The sequence below is a fragment of the Rhodnius prolixus genome, unplaced genomic scaffold, assembly GCF_049639745.1.
Source record: "Rhodnius prolixus isolate KJV_2025 unplaced genomic scaffold, Rpr scaffold_3, whole genome shotgun sequence".
NCBI classification, from domain to species: Eukaryota; Metazoa; Arthropoda; class Insecta; order Hemiptera; family Reduviidae; genus Rhodnius; species Rhodnius prolixus.
This window is the reverse complement of record NW_027411603.1, coordinates 35,709,944-35,725,917: the sequence shown is the minus strand read 5'-3', so window position 1 is coordinate 35,725,917 and position 15,974 is coordinate 35,709,944. Positions and strand designations below refer to the sequence as shown.

At 31.5% G+C, this 15,974-nt stretch overlaps 1 protein-coding gene across 1 annotated transcript; it reads right to left on the bottom strand.

Moving 5' to 3' along the window:
* Positions 1 to 744: 744 nt before the first annotated feature.
* Positions 745 to 13,506, bottom strand: LOC141452246 (ADP-dependent glucokinase). The gene is made up of 8 exons (XM_074124177.1): positions 12,963 to 13,506; positions 11,756 to 11,946; positions 8,544 to 8,640; positions 8,286 to 8,422; positions 6,195 to 6,358; positions 6,013 to 6,119; positions 4,292 to 4,469; positions 745 to 1,031 (listed from the first exon to the last, which is right to left on the bottom strand). Exons 1-8 carry the CDS (start codon positions 13,289 to 13,291, stop codon positions 804 to 806), a joined length of 1,431 nt encoding a protein of 476 aa, XP_073980278.1. The 5' UTR covers positions 13,292 to 13,506; the 3' UTR covers positions 745 to 803.
* Between the last annotated feature and the right edge of the window lie 2,468 nt (positions 13,507 to 15,974).

The window sequence follows — 15,974 nt, the reverse complement described above, 5'->3', positions numbered from 1 at the left end:
TGATTTTTTTAATTTATTTACATCAAAAGATTTTTTTTATCATTATGTAAAAATTTCATTCAATAACAAGAAAAAACAATGAGAAAAATCTATGTTAAAATTCAATTTTTTTTAAACTTATAACTAGAAAAACAAAATTATATTTATATCACAAAATACCTAGCGAGGAGGCAACTTTACACAAATGTAAAAATTCTTTTTCCTACTATTATGAATCTATTATTTATAAAAATCATTTTCAATTATATAATTTTGAATAAGGCACGGTCAGTAATAGAGTGCAAATTCGTTCAATAAATTGAAAAAAAGTTCAATTTCAAGGAATGATTACAATCAAAATCAGAAAGTAAATTGGAGCAAATTTAAAAATTTTATTGCAGCTCGTTAATGCAATAAAAAAAAGATTTAATAATAATTAAGTATTTAAATATTACTTATTGAAATTACTTAGATCAATAATCAAAAACTGGAAATATAATAAAGTAGAGAAATGCTAAAAAATGGTCCCAAAGATTGCAGAATAAATCTTCATAACACCTAATAATCATAAATTATTTTAAAGTCATTTTTAAAAAGGTTAACTCTAAATGAACGAGAATAAAGAAATAAAATGAATATTTAAGGAAATATTTAATAGTTAAGGTGGGTTGAATGCAAAAATATCTACCATATTTGCACATCAAGTGACATCAAAAAAACCTAAAACGTTCTCGAAATAATTTAAAAACAATTTATGACTTCAGATTTTTTTTTATTAATGAATAGAATTTTCTTTATTCTCAGTTATTTATTTAGTCTTAACGCTACAACTGAACAGCCAAAGCAGCAGCAGATATATTATCTCCGCCTCCTGCAGTTTGCGCAGCATTCTTACAAATCAAACCTGCTGCTACGCAGAGTAATATGTTTTCCTCTTGCCAACAGGGTACCGGTCGTTCAGGATCTAGTTCAACTCGTCCAGCATCATTATCTTTTAGAAGAGATCGCGAAAAACCATCATCCATGAGTAATGTCGCACTTTCAGCATCAATCTGAAACATTTTAAATTATTAAGCAATGAATATTGAGCAATGAAAAAAAAAGAACACGTTTATTTTTCATCAAAGCTATAATTTGTTTTTAAGCAATCCGGCGATCAGCCTTGTTATTATAGATATTAGCTTCAGATTGGAGATAGGCTGAACATGTTGTGAAGGAGCTCACATCTCTGTGAAATCTGTTATATGACGAAGTTATGGTTTCGCTTACATCAACTGATAGCAAGTGTTTATAATATGCCTCCAAAAAAATCATTCATCCAGTTTTTAGAAAATATCCGAAATATAAATTAAAAAACTTAATTAAGAATCCAACTTCCAGATCTCTTCTGAACAATGACTTTCGGAGGGGGAGGGGGACTCAAAGTAGCTTGCCAAAGTAGGTTCAAAGAATCCCGTTCGCCTCCATACGAAGAAAGTCGCAAAAGATTGAAAACAAGCATTTAACAACCAATTTCATTTTAATCACCTTCGGAGGCTGAATAATTCCGTTAGACAAAACTGTGTCTCTGACCATCCAAAATCTATTTTTCAGAAGTCCTTTTTTTTCCATTCTCCTCTTTATAAAAGATTCCTCAAGAAGAAATAAATTTTCTAAACATTAAATCCTGGTGAAGAAATATGTTTAGACAAGAATCTGATGATGTTTAAATGGAAATAGAAGAAAAAAGATGATAAGAGTTTTTAAACTTTAAACAGAAGCAAAAATTTTCTTTCTTCTTAGGCACCGGAATGAAGACCTAGGCCTATTGAAACTCAAAAACGAGGAAATTCCCTAGAAACAAGAAAACAAGTGCGTTACCTTGGTGTAACCCTTGGCACAAAATCACATGGAGACGGCACATCAACACAAAACTTCAAGAAGCTTTCACTAAAACTGTTATACCTACTAATTACCAGTAACACACCGCCAAAACACTCTTGGCACTGTTCTGCTCTACAAGACCCTCCTGAGACATCTTTTAACAAAGCCCTGTCCAGTATGAATTACGCTAGCAACGCTATGACGAAAAGACTACAAACTTTTCAATATAAAGTACTACGAATTGCACTAAACGCCCCCATGGTTTACTAGGAACACACAAATATAAAGAGAACTCGACATTCAAGCCATTCACACCCACATAACCAAACTATCTGACAACTTTACCTCCTTAGCGAGCTTACTTCTTTAAGAAGGCCAAGACTAAAGACCTTTGAAGAACCCCATGAATCACAATCTGTTTAAAGCTAATAGTGAGCTGGCCAATATTTAATTTGTAAAAGTAAATTAAATTCTAATTAAAAAAGTAAAATGTTAAAGATTACTTGATATATATATATATATATATATATAATCAAATTTTTACAAATCGAAAGAGAAAATTCCACTTAGTAAAGTTTCAGGGAGAAAAAAATAATTATTTTCTGTACATGTACAGGGTGAACCAGTAAGTATAGGCCTGTGTGTAGTACATCTAAAGTGGAGTTCAATGACGTATTGGCCAACTTCATATTTTCCACTGTTCTTGAGTGACGTCACTTTATTTATTTTTTCTAAAATCATTACTTTTTTCCAATAAACATGTTATTACTCAGAAAGTTTTAGTCCGAATTCGATTCCGATGACACGGTTAGAAAGTCAGATAAATTTTCTAAAAATTGATACCATTTCGAAGCATAAGTTATTCTCAAAACAGCCTTAATCTTCCACCTAATGCTGGAAAAATAAAAGTAATCGAAATTTTTAAGAAAACTCGTTAGGCCCTTACGTGATCATTATCAGACCTAGGTGCTAGCACTTTTTATAAAAGTTTCCTTATTTAATGGGCTTTCAAACGGTATATCATTTTCCAGGATTCCTTTTATCTTCATATGGGAAATTACGATTGTTTTACAAGAAAACGTATCCACGAGCACTCAACAGTGTTAGTTATCAAGTTGTTTAATTCATTGAAAACTCTTTTAGATGGACTAGTAGTCAATTTTTAAAGTAGATTGTCTTAAAATAAGGAAGTCAAAGGTCACAAATTGCACTGAAAAAAAAGAAAAAAAAGGTGAAGGTTTATTCACATTCCCTTCCTTTTCAACAGTGTAGTGTGTGAAATTGTAATTTGGAGTAAGTACACATGAATTTTTGTTTATAAAAATAGTACTTGTTTAAAATATTTCCTAACATTTTCTCAATTATTTCAGAGAGATCGGAAGTAATTTTATTTATTTTAATTTTATTTAAAGTGCAATTTGTAACCTTTGACTTTCTTATTTTAAGACAATCTACTTTAAAAATTGACTACTGGTCCATCTAAAAGAAACTTGATAACTAACACTGTTGAGTGCTCGTGACACGTTTTCTTGTAAAACAAACGTAATTTCTCATACGAAGATAAAAGGAATCCTGGAAAATGATATACCGTTTGAAAGCCCATTAAATAAGGAAACTTTTATAAAAAGGGTGCCAGACCTAGGTCTGATAATGATCACGTATGGGCCTAATGAGTTTTCTTAAAAATTTCGATTACTTTTATTTTTTATTTTTCCAAAAACTCATTTTCGTCAAAATTGGACTTAACCCCTTTTTTCCGTGTAGTCTTCATATACATATATATGTACATAAATGTTTTTGAAACCTGAATACAGATAAGAAGAAACAAATTCTTTTATTGGAAACCATTTGAGATGATAAAAAGAATATTTATTGCCACAACTGATAAAGCCCATCATAAGATAAGGACCTTACTAAACAGATTAAAATCAAATTGTAAGTGTAGGCCATGAGTACTTTCAATTTAATAAAGCTTTTTGAGATGTTGTTTGTAAATCTCAATGAAGTGGAACAAAAAATGTGAAATACCACTTTCAAGAATAATTTTCTAATGATTTGCAATTATAATAATTCTTTCATTCATCTTCAACAAAAAATATAAGCGATAATCTGCTAAGACGGCACTTCAGAAGAGGTCCCCTCTTGCAAAAATACCTTTCATCTAATTTAAAAAAAAGAAAAAAAGTTATAGAGCTAGTTTCTTGAAAATCTCAACAAAACAAAACAGTAAACTATTTGGTAAAGTGGCAGTTAAGGGATTTTCTTAGCTAAGTTAACTAAATGAACTTTGATTTAAGTTACTTGATAAACGCACACCCTAAACACCACTTTTTGGCCACAGTAAATCTCAACTCAAAATAAATATCACCACCGGTAAATAGAAGACATTATCACCATTTTTTTTTTTTCAAATAATATTCAACTAAATAATTTAAAAAAATAAAAATACCTCAGGCGAAGCGCATACATGTCTATAAGCCGTTAATGAAGCTTTGGCAGCAGCAACATCAGTCTGTTTCCAAGTGGAATCTATTTCAGTTAAAACAGCTTGGAAAGCTAAAGTGTGGACGTGTATCCTTGTTAGCGGCCTGCTATCACTAATGTCTTGAGTTTCTTGCCTTATATTTCTAAAAATCGTTCAGAAATTTCAAGTAGTTGTCAGAAGCATTACTAATACTATAATTATTTTCTTAAGCTTAAAATTTTGTAAAAATAAGGGAAGGGATTAGCTATGAGGTTAGCATACTGGACTCCCGCGCGGAGGTCCCGGGTTCGAATCCAGCTGCTGACCCTTAGATTTTCTCTTCCTAGGAGCTTCTTACAGCTCACTGCCTGGGTGATGGACAGTTTTGTCTGTAACGAGAGAACACTGTCCGGAGGCCGGCAGTGCACTGAAAAAAGCTCCGGGCGCCAATAACCTTAGATGTTGACGCGCCTTAAATCATAAAAAAAAAAAATAATATCGGTTTCCATAATTTTAGAACACAGAAAATAAATTTTGAGTCGATACATAAGGCAAATATGTTCAATGAAGGCAAAGAGTTCGATGAAGAAAAAGATTTCATAAAACTATTATTGTAAAACCAATAATTACAAATAATGACGATTGTGCCCTTATGCAACTATCCTACCAATTAGTTTTAATTATATAATAAAGTATAATTTTCAAATAATTATGTAAAATAATTAAATTTGGCGCCACGGTAGCCGAGCGGTTAGAGGCGAGACCTGCGAAGCTAATATGTATTGTGGTACTGGGTTCGATTCCCTGTCTTAGGCCTTGGATTTAATTTAATGGTTAATAAAAGAAATTTACAGTAAAGTATGTTTGCTAGTCGCCTCCGTCCACGACACCTAATTGGTAGTTGGACGTTAAGCCCCACCTGAAAAAATAGGCGATTACTTTACTTTATTAATTAAATAAGAATAGAATCCACAGTGAGATCATTAATAAAGCTGAACCTATATTTCCTTGCTTGCTGGGCAAAGTTTGTGCAAATATGCAAATCATTAAACTGAGGTGATACATATTTCGCAATTAGACATCCCTTTTATAAATCGAATTCAAAGAGAATGAAGCACTCATTCTGAAAACAATACAAATCGTTTCTACAATACAAATCGATTATTCACGAAGTATATCGAACATTTTTCTTTGTGTCTAGCTTAATCAATGCATGGTGCACAAGTTAGCCATCTCAGATCGGACGTTTTCAACTGGTTAATCGAGTAGAGTCAACTTACTGTTTTATAGAAATGATTAAGCAAGCTAGAACGTTTAAAAAAAACTCTTTACATGACTTGACAAATTGGCAAATCTAAAGGGACTTTAGAGAAGAGAGAAGCAATCCATTCGACCCAAAATTCTTTGGCATTTCTCATCTCTCATTTAACCATGTTTCTCAACGTTAACCGAAACGATGAAATCCTAGCGTGATCTCTTAATTTCATATAAAAACTAGCATAATTGTATTCAAAAAGCCAGGTAATATCATAAACTTAGGATCCACCCGAAGATTTTAGCATTTTAATTGAAAAATAAACAAATATATAATACTTCCTAACTAACAAAATCTCTATACTTGACCTAAATAGGAAAATCAAATACATTAAAGAATCTTTAAACAAAATTATTAATATCTTGAAAATAAAATCTAAATTGCATCTTACCTATAAATGAATCTCATTTGATCTAAGACAGAAGCCACTCGTGGCATAGAATTTGTTACTATGCTAACATTACCGTACATATAAACACTATACAAATTTGCAAGCTCCTAAAAAAACGCAACACACTTAAAATTAAACAGACAAAAATGAATTCACAATTGAAAACAAAACAAATTCCTTACTTGTTCATTCATTCCTAAAGAATCTGCATAAGGAATTACATATTCTCTTAAAAGTTTAAGAAGTTTTTCTTCAGTAAATGATGCCATTTCAAAGTGTATTTTCGTAGATTTAGGTACACTGAATATTTGGTCTCGAATTTGCCTTATTTTACGTTCACGAACACCTTTAAATTATAAAATAATTTTTTCAATGAGTGCTGAGGGTTGCAAAATACTAAGGAGGCCTAATATGATTTAGAAACTCATAGGCATGGTGATTTATAAGTTATATAATTTATAATTAAACTACATAAAATTTAATTATATAAAAGAAACAAGTAATTCCATTCCTATTTCAAAGCATTCATTGTTCTTTAAACCAAGGATGAGCAACACGCGGCCCGCCAAGCATTTCTAAAATTGAATTTATTTTAACGACTTTCTCCCATCAATATATTGTTATAAAATTAATTATAATAAAATGGTAGTACATACTAAACCGAAATATTTTTTTATGGCGAGTTACTTGTCGACGACGTTTTTAAACATGCAATACGATCGCGCCGCGTCTGCGCGACTTTTTTGTGACGAGATACACATTTGTCGGTGACTTGTCAAAAATGCAATACGGACGTTTCGTAAATTATTAATAAGAGTTAATCTATGTGCGGCCTGCCAAAAAAATTTAAATTTAAATTGGCCCATTGATTAAAAAGGTTGCTCACCCCTGCTTTAAACCAATAACTAAGAAATTAGAATATAAAGAGAATTAACCCTTTTTTATAATTTGTACAATTCAAAAATACAATTCAACGTGATTCTGCGTAAGGCGCTTCACTTATTTTTAGTTTTTGAAAATTATGCAACTTTTTCTGAATTTCTTGGAATTCTTGGTACGATCTCTTGGTCAGAAAAAGTTAGATTTTCTTAGCAGACCTATCATCCTTCATTCATATGAGATATCCCAGTCATTTACAGCTTCTATTCTCAAGAGATGTGCCTATCATTTATGACACTGTAGTCTTACAAAGAAAGATAAATTAATGCAAATCATACACACTTCTAAATCACCATGTAAATTGTAAACTCTTCCAAATCGCCATGCCTTTGAATTCTGACTCATTTTAGGTCTTATAGATCATATAGTTTTTCTTCGCACCATATTTCATTCCCCTGTAAACGCCTAAAATATTCCTCACCAAATTAGCTGGTTTTCTTTAAGCTTTTAGGATTCAGATGTGTAGGTTTCGACAGGCCTTACTAGAGTTTTGTAAACTCTTGTGGGTAAGTAAATGTAAAACTGCAGTGACTGATATGGCGCTTTCTCAGGATCTTAGTGCGATTAAAATGCGCCCTACTATAGAACCGAGATATCAGAAGCTAATAACCGTGTGTAAAATATAGTGTTGCTGGCGTTAGGATTAAAGCTATTTATCTTCTAAGCACTGGGTTAATTACAGAACCAAGAAACAGGAAGTTATTAGCCGCGTGTAGTATATGGGTTACAATTAGATAGCCTTGCTGGCGGTGGGTTTGAAGCATTTTTCTTAGCACTAGGTTTTTTTTTACCAACATTTAGACTCATTGGTTGTGACTCAACTTCCAGCTTTTACTTTTCCTTAAATCCTACCTAAGATGAATATATCGTCAGCGTAGGCGAGGATTTACGTTGATTTGTTAGAAATGTATAAAGCAATATGGAGCCCACTTGGACTCCATGCCTTAGTCTAATTTTTACCTTAAACGGATTCGAATCACTCTAGGACACTTATTTTGCAAGATGCCTTGTCATGGAGCGAATAATGGCACAAATGATTTTATTATAAGCGTAGCGAGGAATACGTGAATTATTTTGTTGAAAACGATGTATCAGAAGTTCTTCTGAATAGAGAGATGTTTATATTTTATATACGTTAGCTTAATGGCGCGTAAAATTAAAAGAAAATATATGATTTTTTTAGCTAATAGTTTATGAACATCCAACAACTCTTATTAATAATGGTTATATTAATAACACATTTGGCAGTCACGATATTAGAACTAGAATTAAGGAGTTTAGTCAACTATTTCAAATAACTGTAAATAATGAATCACAAAGAAAACTACACTTACCTTCAGGAAAGTAGATATTATCCAATAATTGAAGGCCACTAATAATAAATAAATCTGGATTGAATGATAGCAATGGAGTCTTCAAATATTTCATGGAATGAAGTTTAGGATTGTGTTTATCATTATGAATGATATATCTGAAGATTAAACAGAAATTATTGCATAAATTAAACATTAAATCGCATAAAATTATGCTAAAAAAAGAACGTATTAATAAAATACATTAAATTAGGTAACGCACATTCCCGGACTTCTTACCGATTAGCTCTAGGAGAGGTATAAGGGCCCCACGTTTCGCCAGCTTTATACTCCAATATTAAGTGGATATCATCTCTTTGGACAGAACCTCCAACAACTATGGAACAATGTTATTACATGGCAATCACATGCTTTTTAAAACGCTTTTATTAAAAACAAATTAATAGATTATGTAATATATGTTAAAATATTTAAATAATATCCAAAAACTTCAATTTTAGTCACACTAATAAAACACATTGAAGTAGAGAATTGATTCTTAGAAAACAATTTTCATAAAATTATTTCATGCAACTTTTGAGTTTGAACCATAAAAATCGCCGTCAGATAGAATTAAACTTAATTGTAATCTGTGTTAAACGTGCAAGACTTCAAAATAATTCTGAAAGAAATTGATATACAGGAAATATAGGATATATTTATTACATGGAAAAAATTTAAATTTAATATTTGAAAACGTCATTTTAAACAGTTTATTCGTCCCTTCAAGTAAAACACTAAAAACCCTGCCTATCCACAGTGTTTACCAGCTGTAAGATACGAACTAATTTTAGAAAATTAATGTAGAATTTTATTAGGTACTTGAAAATTAATCGGATGGAAAAACTGAGTACAGTCAATATATGGGAGTTATTTGATAATCATATTCAATATATTTTTTAAGAAATTAGTTTTTACCATCGCTGCTAGTGACTTTGATAACGTCAAGACTAAAACGTCACTTACAAATTCTTTTAAGGAAATTAGACCGAAATAAATTTTGCCTGAAGCAACTAATGTTGAACAAATTTTACTACGTAAAAATTTAATGAACGTTTATTTTGAAAGTGGGGCAAAGTCCATTTTTGAAAAAAATTAAGATAATAGTAATTATAGATAAAACTTAGTATGATCTTTTTATCTGTAAACAGAGTTTAAAAAAATTCAGAATCCTAATATTTGGGAGATGGAAGTTTTAGCTCTGAACAATATTGTAAATATTAATTTGAAAATGGTGCAAGTCCATCTTAGGTTGAAATTATTTAACCGTACAGCAAAATTCAACTCTGGTTGCTGTATGGTGAAGCAAATGTGATGGTTTAACATCATGTCTTATCTATCTATCTTTGGTATTGGTAATCGGTGATTGTACAATATTTCATAAAATTTATTAATATTTAATAATAATATGTACATCTTAATTTTGTGTTTCGATAATAACACCAACATCCGGAAATTTTAGTACTATTGGCAACACTCTGAAAAATAGTAAATTGTATAACATTCGACTTATATTATCAGGCTATCAAGTAAGTTGTGTTGTTTTGTGCTCGGTATACGAAAAAAGTTTCATTAATTGAAAATTAATTACGGATTGTGGTTTATTTTATAAAAAGAAAAAAATGGCTGAAACCGAATACAACGGTAATTATAACTCTGATGCATCTAAAAGTGAATTTGGTAGGTAACAAAAATAAAAATACTTTTCTGGGTAATAACACCATTTCAATAAAATCCTCATTTGCTAGTAATTTTATTATTTTTATTATGTTTGTAGAAGTAAGACCCATGACAATCGATAATAAAAGAAGAATCTTGGAATCAGAATACAATTCAGACCAAAATGATTCAAAAAAAGAAGAAGAATAGTTGAACTATTGATTAGTATTTTGTTAAATATGAAATATTATTTATTGGAATCAACGATTACAATAATTCATTAATTTTGAAAGTGAGGCAAGTCCATTTAGTTATAATAAATCTTTATTTTTCTTAGCCAGCACTATAAACACTATTGGATTATAAACTTACATTATCTAACACCACAAAATACAAAAAATATGTCTATTAATATTTACCAATATTTTTAAATTTATTGAACCACAAAACCTTAAATATCTCGAAATAACAAAAAATGGACTTGCCCCACTTTCAATATAAACGGCACATATACAGATATGAAAGGGTAAGATCCAATTAAATTCCAAAGATATTAAATTGCAGACAAACCTATTTTTTTTAAAAAGACCTTGCTATTTTTCATTCATTCAATTAAATAATATGATTATTATTACTCTTCTTAAATACTAAGAGCCTTCCACACTTATGGGTCTGCACTGAAAACAAACGTTCAATTGGATCTTCTGTAACTCGGAAAATATTCTGAAAGCCTACATGGTTAGGAAAGAATCAATTTAAGTGAATGAATTGCAAGTACTCATTGGTTCGATGAAGAAAAAAACAGGCCCATTTGCCCTTTACAAAAATAAATTAAAATTTTTAGATTTATTATCCTAAATAGACATCCTAAGGTAGCTTAAAAAAAAAAGAAAAAGAAAAAGATAAACTAATTTTTAACAGTTGGGAGCATGGTTACGAAAAAACTGTGTAAATAAAAAAAGTAAACAACACAACAAATCAAAATTTTACTGTTACGATTAGATAAAAAGGTTAAATAAATTTTAACATGTGTAAAACGATTGGAGATACTATACTTCTTCCACCACAGTAATTAACTTCATGTACTACTATGACAAAAGGGTATACAAAAACGAATCAATATGTTATAAAGTTATCACGAAACATAGATTTTAAATCCTAAGCTTTGGAAGCTGCTCATTCAATGAATTGCTGAATCATGGACTTGAAAAAAATAGCATGACCAAATGTATGTATTTTTTGAATTATTTTTAAATAAACACGTTTCCACAAATTTCTCGAAAATCTACTTCAGCAATGATTCCGAATGTTGCCCATCGACAACCAAACGTATTCACTTTTAGAAACAGTGATGTAAAGTACAGCACAAGGTAAAGTTATTGATCACTTAAATGATGTGCAATTACTCTTAAGTAGTCTTATATGTAAGTGATCTGCCCCTTGCATAATGCCAGTCGACCTGTCAATTCATGAAGAGATTTGATGAAGTTTTGTAAATATCATTACAAAATCTACAACTTTTGCTACGTCTTCTTGCCAAATATCGGTTTAAAATTATTTCTCATAGCAGCATTGGGGAAGGGGATTGTATCTCTGTGATTCGTCCTCCAAAAAAAAAAGACAATAACGTTTCAAAGAATTCATCATTTCAGTTTGTTAAAAAAACTGTAATAATATTTTACCTTTTTAAGAAATGTTGACTCAGCTGGCATGTATAGGAGAATAGAGATGTCAACAGTAACATTTGCATAACGCCTAACAAACATTTAACCATTACAGTAAAAAAATAATACCTTTTGTATACGGCGCAATAAGTTCTAAATGCCTAGATGTAAGCGAGGCAGCTAGTAAGACTTCACAGCCTTCCTGGCTCATTCTCATCGCCATTACTGCGGCGTTTCCTCCAACACTGTATCGATAATGTGGTAATTGTTCTGCTTCTTTTACCAACAGATCAAATAATGTTGAATTTGTCATATAACGCCTGAAATAATTAAGTTATGTATATTTTTTAAAAACATACAAAGTTCATTATCTTTATTGCGAGATATTAGAAAAAAAATTGTATTACCATCTTTGAGTAATCTTACAATCATGTAAGGCATTACTTCTTCTTTTAAGTTACAAATTAATAAAAAAAAAAATATTAAGTTAAATAAGTTATAGAGGTGCATCTTTTAAGAAATAGGCAGCTTCCGAAAAAATAGACTCACTGAGCAACCATCAAGATAAAACTTGATGAGCTGCCGTGTCAAATCGAAGTACAAAGGAATTTGCTACAAACTAGCGGGATCTAAAAAAAAACACCGTTAGGAGCCATTTCCAAATTATGGGAAAAGGAAAACAAGATGTAGGATTGTACCGCATGAATCCTAGCCTCCACGGAAGGAAAAGAACATGCATAGTTTCTTTTAAAAAATTCAACAACTTGCTTCAACAGAAGAAAAGTGACTTAACGAGAAGTGAACTTAAATGGTTGGATCGCCTTAAACGGTATTGCAACAGCATTTGTTACGTCAGAAACGAGAAAAATTTATGGAAAATTTGATGTTTTCCGAAACTATCAAGAAGTAATATAACGAATTCCTTTCCAAGATCTTTCTATGTATTTCAATTTTTCTATAATTAGGAGAATAGAATACTAAAACATTTCTTAAGTCGCAAAAAGTTTTGATGCACCAAAGAAACTTGACCACTCTTTTTCCATCCGAATAAGAGTTTAATCATAAATATTATAAAACGGTACCCTTGAAGCTGTTGTCATTAACGGCCCCTTCTTAGAAATGTGAGTTTAATAAATAAAAATTATTTCGGCATGAAGTAAATTCGTTTTGCCATCAAAAAAAACTCCCACAGCTAGACACACTTCAAGGATAAAACATTTCTTCCGGAAATTAAAACCCAGGTAAAAAATAAATAAAATATATGGAACAATACAATTAAATAAGCGATTAATTTAATAAACATACAAAAAAATGATCAAGATTAAAATATGCTTACTCTGTAGCCGCACCATTTTGAAAATAATATGCAAAAGATTTCCTTAACTCTTCCAGTGAATTAATGTTATCAAAATGTTTTGGAGAACCAATTTCTTCATCATATGCAATTAATTCTTTTCCTTTCACAAATAAATCCACGCAAGCACCATAGCCGACAGCAACTTTAGGGGACAACTTTGTATGTTGTTCTTCAACCAACATTAATCCATTGATTACATCCTTCAGTCTGTCTTGTAAATCATCAGAAGGATCCCTTATGTATATGGATAATAATATGCATATTACAGTGCAAGTACCAACACTAAGAAAGTGATCCGTGATACCCATTATGGAAATTCTTGAATGGAACTTATTTAATTTGAAAAAGTAATATTATTTAAATTAACTATCTCTGAAAATAATTAAGAAATGACAATAAAAAATGTAAACTCCATTTTCTAAAATATAGAAAATAACTCGTAACTAAATCACTCTCGACCACCACCGTACAAGGAAGTCTCGGACTTGACTGCTTCCTCACTATAATTTCAATATAAACTAACTATAACCTTACCCTACTTGAGTTCTTATCACAAGGTTAATACAATCGACTATCGAGTACCGCAAAGTGATAGGCTATTTGAGCAGAGTCGGTCCACTAGAACGAATCCGATGGTGGAACGAGTTGATTCAAATCCCTATTTTAAAAAAGTGATTCCGCCCCGCCCCAAAAAATTAAGGCAAATTAATGTGAAAAAATTAATACTGAAGTTACTTTGACCTATGATTAGAGTAAGAATATCTTACCAAGGATAGGCGGGTGTTGGTCAAGAGCGAGGCTTTGTAAGTTGGGAGATCCCCAATTCGAATCTCGCGTATGCAGTCATTCATAATACTTAATACATAATACTTTTTTTATTAAAATGTAGTCATACGCGGAATTCGAACTGGGGATCTCCCACTTAGGCTGGAAACATAGTGGAGCGGCGAGCAAAGCGGCGATGATAGCGAAGAGCGAAGCGGCGAAATCAAACACAAGTAAACATATGGGACCGCGCATAGTGGCGAGCAAAGCGAAGATAGAGCAACTCTATCTATTTCTAGTTTTTGTTTTTGCCGCTTTCCTCTTCGCTATCATCGCCGCTTTGCCCGCCGCTCCACTATGTTTCCAGCCTTACAAAGCCACGCTCTTGATCACTAGACCAACACCCTGGCAAGATATTATTACCGTAATTTTTTTATTATTTTTTTTTTTTTATGATTTAAGGCGCGTCAACATCTAAGGTTATTGGCGCCCGGAGCTTTTTTCAGTGCCCTACCGGCCTCCGGACAGTGTTCTCTCGTTACAGACAACACTTTCCATCACCGGACAGTGAGCTGTAAGAAGCTCCTAGGAAGAGAAAATCTAAGGGTCAGCTGCTGGATTCGAACCCGGGACCTCCGCGTGGGAGTCCAGCATGTTAACCTCATAGCTAATCCTTTCCCTCATATTACCGTCATAGCTAATCCCTTCCCTCATATTACCGTAATTAAAGTTCAAGAAGTCTTGTATACGGGTTACATTAAAATGATGTGATGGTTGCTTTTATTTGATGATAAAACAATTTATTCTGATTCTCCCACAACCATTACACTACATTGCTTAAAATCTTCAATTATTATTTGCGTCACAAATAACATTTTTTGCAGTCAGAGAACCTCCTAAAACGTGTAATTCTGTTGGAAAATTAATATTGAAAACCGATCATGAATAGATAAAATTGTAACTTTGATCTTAAATATCTCGACAAATACGAGTATTAGGGATATCGAAGCGTGGTCAACGTCATTTTTCACATTTTTTTTTAATGTAGTTTTCATAATCATTGTCAAAACCAGTGGTCCTTATGAAGAAACTCCGAACAAAGGTTTTTGTTCTTAACTCCGCCAAAAATGAGATACAGCATCGGGAGTGGAAAATTTGAAAAATAGACTAAAAGAATCATATAGTTTGTTTAAAGAGTTTTTCCGGATTTCCGCTTCCCTAAAAAATTATTAGCGATTGGAGCGTTTTAAACAGATCACCCTGTATATTACACTTTTACGGCAAAAAACTTGCATTTCCAATGGTAATCAATTTTGAAAATTTGGCAAGAACGTAACACCTATTTATACATTTTAATTTAGTCATTAAAAGAGGTTAACGATGAATACTTTTGGTTAAATTATGAAAATGTGCTCAGAAAACTTTAGTTTAAAATGGTCACTGATTTACATATTTTCACGTGGAAAATATACTTGGACGTTTCTTTTATAAAATAGATTTTAAAAAAATGTGTAAAGTATTAAAGTGTTTACATACACTGGGCCAAAAAAGTCTGTGAACACTAACCTAAATTTTATTACTTTTATTATTATCTTATTAGAAACTTCTTTTATTTTCAAATGAAATATACTATTCGATAGAGAGAAACCAGAGTTTTTCATTTTATATTCAATCTTTTATTTTTGTTCAGCAGGAATATCACAATTAAATGTTTAACAAAACAACACCCCAAACGAATGCAAAAAAAGTCTGTGAACAGCTGTATAAATATGTAAAAACATTAAGATAACAAACAGAAAAACGATTGAATAAAGTTTCAAAGTTCTCTATTGTATTGTAGAAACCACTACAGTCAGTTTTGTGAATAAATAATCTAATTAGTACATATTTAACCACTAATATGGAAGTTCCCAGACCAATTCGAGAACTTATTGTGACGTTGCGAAATGAAAGAAAAAGTATTCGAGAAATAGGGAAGATAGTTCAAAAAAACCCTTCAACGGTGCATAATATAATTAAAAAGTACGGAAATGTGATTAGTAGGCCACGCAGTGGACGGCCACCAAAACTTAATTCCTTTCATAAACGGCAAATTCTGAATCTGTTCGAGAAGAACCCAGGACAAGCGCTCAAAAAATCAGTCAAGAATTATCAAGTGGTTATGTGTAAGCGTAACACCACATACAATTAGAAATAAATTACATGAATACGATTATTGCGGTCGAG